This window comes from Leptonychotes weddellii, chromosome 14 (assembly GCF_054177405.1).
Source record: "Leptonychotes weddellii isolate Sample4059 chromosome 14, ASM5417740v2, whole genome shotgun sequence".
NCBI classification, from domain to species: domain Eukaryota; kingdom Metazoa; phylum Chordata; class Mammalia; order Carnivora; family Phocidae; genus Leptonychotes; species Leptonychotes weddellii.
Window position 1 is genome coordinate 60922134 of NC_138382.1, and position 6000 is coordinate 60928133.

The window sequence follows — 6000 nt, forward strand, 5'->3', positions numbered from 1 at the left end:
AAAGATTTTACTCCACTGTCTTTTCACTTGTACAACTTCTGACAAGAAATTACGTCATCCTTATCTTTGCTTTCCTTATGCAACATGTTTTCCGTACCCCCTCTGGCTGCTCCTACAATTTTCTCTTTACTACCAGTTTTGAGCAATTTGACTATACGCCTTGATGTAGCTTCATTATGCATCTTATGCTTGCGGTTCACTGAGTTTCTTGGATCTATGGATTTGTAGTCTTTAACTAAGTTTGGAAACCTTTCAGTCACTATTTCTTCAAATATTTTTTTCTGTTTACCCCCTTTGCCTCTCCTTTGAGAACTCCACTTACTATTATGTCAGGCTATTTGAAGTTGTTTCACAGTGCACTGATGCTCTTTTCTTCTTTTTTTTTTTTTAGATTATTTTATCTACCCGTGTTTTATTTTGGAATAGTTTCTATTGCTATGGCTTCAAGTTTACTAATCTTTTCTTCTGTAATATTTACTCTGCCATTAATCCAGTGCAGTTTTCATCTCATACACTGTATTCATTTCTAAAAGGCTGATTTGTGTCCTTTTTCTATCTCTAACTTATTGAACATATGGAACATAGTTATAAGAAGTTTCAGTGCCCTTCTCTAATAATGCTAACATCTTTGTCAGTTCTGAGTTTGCTTTGATGGAATATTCTCATTATGGGTTGTGTTTTCCTATCTCTTGTCATGCCTGGTAATCTTTGATTGGATGCCAGACACTGTGAATTTTACCATGTTAGGTGCCCCACAAATTATGAGTTTTTCTAATCTAGCTGATCGGAGCAGGCATTACTCCCTGCCCTGTGTGAGTGCAGAGTACTACTCCCTCTAATCCTTTCAGATGGTTTGCTTCCCCAACTTCAGGTGGTTTCCTCACATATACTCTGATCAGTACTCTGCTCAATACTCTGTGTGAATCTCTCTCTGTCTCTCATATTCTATCCTTTGAACTCTAGCTGCCTTGGTCTCCCTGGACTCTCAGTTCTGTTTCCTCAACACAGATTGTCCACTGGGCTCTGCCCCTACTATCTCTCCCTGTGCTATGGCCTGGCAACTTTTTCAAGGCAGTAAGCTAGGGCAATGGTAGGGCTCACCTTACTTGTTTCCCATCTCTTGGGAATCAGGGTGCTTCACTGCCTGATGTCTATAGAGTCTTAAAAACTGTTTTCATGTATTTTGTCTTTGTCTTTTATTTTTTTTCCTGAAAGGAGTGTAAATTCAATCCCTCTTACTCCATCTTGGCCAGGAGAAAAGTCCAGGGTTGACTTTAATTAATCTATTTTTGACATCCCCCCGACCTTGGGAGGGAACTAGGTGGTTCAGATTTAACAATAATAGGGTTAATTTGGTTTTTGCACTAGGAATCTGTCAAGTAATATAAGTCAGTTAGGAGCATTATTGAGAAGCAATGCCAGATGTATTTGTTACCTTTTTCTCCTTACTTAGCTGACCCTCCAGTATTAGTTTATGGGTGTCATATTCTGAATTAAAGTTATGTCTTCATCCATGACTAATTTCTATACCTTCTATATTCAATTTTTACTCATTTGGTACAACAACCCATAAATTTTTATCCTTTTAAATAATATGACTTTTATTTGTACTTACCTTGCTGAATAGCATCACTTATCACTTTTTCTTGTTCCTTTAAGAGGAACCTTGTTTGGTCAAAAATGACAGTGGCAAATGTCCAATTAGCAGCAGGGAGAGTACAGAGGCATACAAGTTTTTTTAAGATAGGAGTAGCTGCTGCTTCTAGGAGACAGAATGCTTGGCACTGGCTCTCTGTGAAAGTAAAAGCATTAAAGATAGTGTTTGATAAGGATGGCATGCTCTTTTTGACAAACCAATTAAACATGTCACTTCATGGAAAACTGAACTACATCCAAATTATTTTTTTTCAAGATTTCATTTATTTATTTGACAGAGACACAGTGAGAGAGGGAACATAAGCAGGGGGAGTGGGAGAGGGAGAAGCAGGCTTCCCGCTGAGCAGGGAGCCTGATGCAGGGCTCGATCCCAGGACCCTGGGATCATGACCTGAGCCAAAAGCAGACGCTTAATGACTAAGCCACCCAGGCGCCCCTCCAAATTATTTTCTGAGTTAAAAATCGTGAGATTATATAGAGGTTCATTTTAGGATATTTATTCTAAATAAACTAGTAACAAAAATAACAAAAAAATAATAAGAAAACAAAACAAAACAAAAACCATCTGTAGAATTTGTGTAGTTTTATGGTTAATTGTGTAATTTTATGGTTAATATGTATAATTTTATGGTTATTCTGCTTATTAGAAAATATGTATTCGGTAACTAATATGGCAAGTGTGAAGAGCCATATAAAGAGAATCACATATTTTTTTTTTTCCCTCCACAATTAGCTTACAACCTTAAGCTGAATAAATTTACCACAATGACAAACTGTTTCTAGTTTTCACTAGAATAGCAATACTTTAAGATTTGCATTATCATCTAAAGGTCATAAATAAAACTGAACCGAAAAATGAAAAGATATTAAAAACTAGTGTCATATTTCCTTATCGATTTTAATAATGAGCATGATGTTCTTTTAAGTAGGCTATTCTTTAGGAGTCAAAGAATATTCTTCTTCACAGCAGGAGCAAAAATTTTAATCACTATAGGAAACAATAATAGCTTTTTTAACATCACCCTGACAGTGGGCAAGAGAACAGAGGGAGTAAGCCTCAGCAGTTCATTTTTCCTAACTGGGCAGAAGAGTCTGAGCAGCTGCAGTCTGCTGTTCTCTGATGAATGTAGGGAAGCAGCAGTTTATTTATTTTTTATATTTTTTAAAGGTTTTATTTATTTATTTGAGAGAGAGAGAGCATGAGAGAGAGCGCATGAGAGGGGTAAGGGTCAGAGGGAGAAGCAGACTCCCTGCCAAGCAGGGAGCCCGATGTGGGGCTCAATGTGGGACTCCATCCTGGGACTCCAGGATCATGATCTGAGCCAAAGGCAGTCGCTTAACAAACTGAGCCACCCAGGCGGCCCAGGAAGCAGCAGTTTAAATGAAGGAAGAAATAACAGTGAGTGCACTGGAATAGGGCAATGGAAAGGGGCAGAGGCAGTGAATGGGGTGTTCAGGTGTAGGAATATCTTAAAAGTAGGAATGGAATGAAGAAACATCTGAAACAAATGAAGAAAATTACATGGAAAATCAGGTATGTCCTAGATACTCAGGAAAAGGCTTTCAAATTTACTTAATTTGAATGCATTTTAAAAGCATACAGCATACCTGATGCTTGAATTTCAATGACATTATCCACTCTCCTTTCCTGATTTATTTTCTCTATGGCTTTATTAGTACAAACAGGAGGACTTTCTTCCTGAAGAGTCAAAGAATGTTCTTCTTTATCTTGAAATTCTAATAAAAATTATTAATTTGCATTATTCAGGGAAACTTAATGTTGCTTTACTTAAAATGCTTTCATGTAATATGATCACAGTTGTTAAAGTTCTTCCTTGAAACATGTCAGTGTTAAATTGAACAACTATTCAGGTCAATGGATGTAACAGTGCTGAAGGCAATCGTGGAAAGAATCTTGACATCAAATCACTGTTTCAATCTCAGTTCTGACACTAGCTTCAGTGTCCTCATATATAAAATATAGATAAACATACCTATTTTGAATATTGTTATAGGGATTAAACACCAAGTACAGTTCCTGACACCTGAAAGGCACAAATGGCTCAATTTCATTTCTCTGTGACTTTCCACATACCCCTCCTTCTGCTACTAATCCTCTCCTATGCCCCAAGCCCTCCCTGGCTCCATCCTTTCTTAATTAGGTCAATTCTTACCACTCACCCTTCAGCTCTCAGGCATTTTCTATAAGCCTACTGTACTATGTTGTAAGCTTCTCAAGGTCAGCAATGGTATCATCTTTATCTCTAATATGTATTTTAGTGCCTGGCATACAACATTCAAATGTCAGTTTTCTTCCTTCTTTCCTAAGTATTGTAGAGGATTACAAATATGTATATAACTAATTAATTTATTTATAGTTACTTATATTAACTAGATAGTAATGTTATCTATTAATAATATGATTACAGGGTAATTTTAGAAACACAATACCATCTTAAAACATTTTAATATATGAGCTTTAAATACATGGTGAAAAATAATGGAGTAAAATATCCTAAACTAGATTATGTTATTATTTTCAAGTATACTTTTAATTAACTATAAATAATTGGAATAGCTAGGGCGCCTGGGTGGCTCAGTTGGTTAAGCGACTGCTTTCGGCTCAGGTCGTGATCCTGGAGTCCCGGGATCGAGTCCCGCATCAGGCTCCCTGCTCAGCAGGGAGTCTGCTTCTCCCTCTGACCTTCCTCCTTCTCATGCTCTGTCTCTCATTCTCTCTCTCTCAAATAAATAAATAAAATCTTTAAAGAAAAAAATAATTGGAATAGCTAGGATTAAATAATACAATTACCAGAGTTTTTGAGGGGGCCCAATAAGTTGTAACATTCTTTCTTGCCCCTTAATTAACTATAAAATAAGGCAAGAAGTAAAATATATACCAAAATATTACCTCTGTTTCTAGTAAAGGCTAAGTTGGATAAAGGAGCTTAGTTTGAGAGTCAAATGGCCTTATTAACTAAGCAGCAGAATTTTATGTTAATAATACATGAGACCATAAGACCTAACTATGCTGTAACTCTCATACATAAATTTTTTTTTTTTTAAGATTTTATTTATTTATTTGACAGAGAGAGACACAGCGAGAGAGGCAACACAAGCAGGGGGAGTGGGAGAGGGAGAAGCAGGCCTTCTGCAGAGCAGGGAACCCAATGCGGGGCTCGATCCCAGGACCCCAGGATCATGACCTGAGCCGAAGGCAGACGCTTAACGACTGAGCCACCCAGGCTCCCCTCACACATAAATATTTTTGTACTTAAGGTCAAGTGTGCTCTCATTTTGTAAGTTTTCTCCCTCTCTCTCTCTCTTTTCCCCTAAAGGTCAGAGCGGGGAGCAGTGGGAGATTTATTCATGTAATAAAGTGAAGTTTGTGACAAAAAATATATATATTTTTGTACTTAATTCTTCTGGGCAATGTATGTCAAACATATTCTATAATACTTATTATTTCTTTACCAGAAGTGAAATGTATGACACGTACTACCTTTGATATGGTTATAAGCAGTGAATGTAAAACAATTACAACTCACACAGAAACTCTTTGGTAAATTTAAAAAGAGTAATAAGCAATCAAATCGGCAAAGTGTTCTTAAGTACACATTAAAATGTAATACTGAGAACTGTCAGCTAAAAGAGAAAAAAGAATGGCAGAATGATCAATAAAAGTTAGAAATACTGACTCTGTATGGCCAAGTTGCAAAAGCAAGTTTTACAAATAGTGGTTTTTCTTACAAGTTCAAGTGTACTTTTAAATTTTTTGGAAAATACATATCTACATCTATATCTAAATAGCCACATCTATCTCCATATTCAATAAGTATCATGAATAAATGACACTTTCTTTGACTTTGAAAAAGAATATATTCTATTTAAAAAAAAAAATTATAAAAAAAAAAGAATATATTCTATTTGAAAGAGCTTTAAATTTTCTTACCTTCTGTAATAAATTATACATTTAGACCTTAAAGCTATCATATCTGTGCCAAAATATTACTAAATTACCCACCATCATCTTCTTTACTGTCTGTGACTTCAGTCTTTGAGGTGCAAGTTTTATATTTATTTCGCAGCATAATGAAGTCACTCAAAAGGTCCAAATCATTCTCCCATTTTTTACCATGTTTAAAAGATGCTTTTTCAATTTTTGGAGAGGAAGATGATTCAATAGATGGTACTGTGCAGTCAAGTTCCAAGTAATCTTCATTTTCTTTATTTTGGCTTATTCTATAAACTAGTTCTAGATCATTCTTTGGTTTTTCTTCTTTTGGTCGTTTAACAGAAAAATTGTCATCAGAAAAACACAGGTCTGGTACTTCTTCTGCCAGA

At 35.9% G+C, this 6000-nt stretch overlaps 1 protein-coding gene across 1 annotated transcript in view; it reads right to left on the reverse strand.

Moving 5' to 3' along the window:
• SHOC1 (shortage in chiasmata 1) overlaps positions 1-6000 on the reverse strand; it is an 80862-nt gene that overhangs the window by 35227 nt on the left and 39635 nt on the right. Inside the window, exons 11-13 of the mRNA XM_081804084.1 lie at positions 5681-5992; positions 3265-3384; positions 1616-1792 (exon numbers count right to left, since the gene is read on the reverse strand). Coding sequence (XP_081660210.1) covers positions 1616-1792; positions 3265-3384; positions 5681-5992 — 609 coding nt within the window. The remainder of the gene's footprint in view (positions 1-1615; positions 1793-3264; positions 3385-5680; positions 5993-6000) is intronic.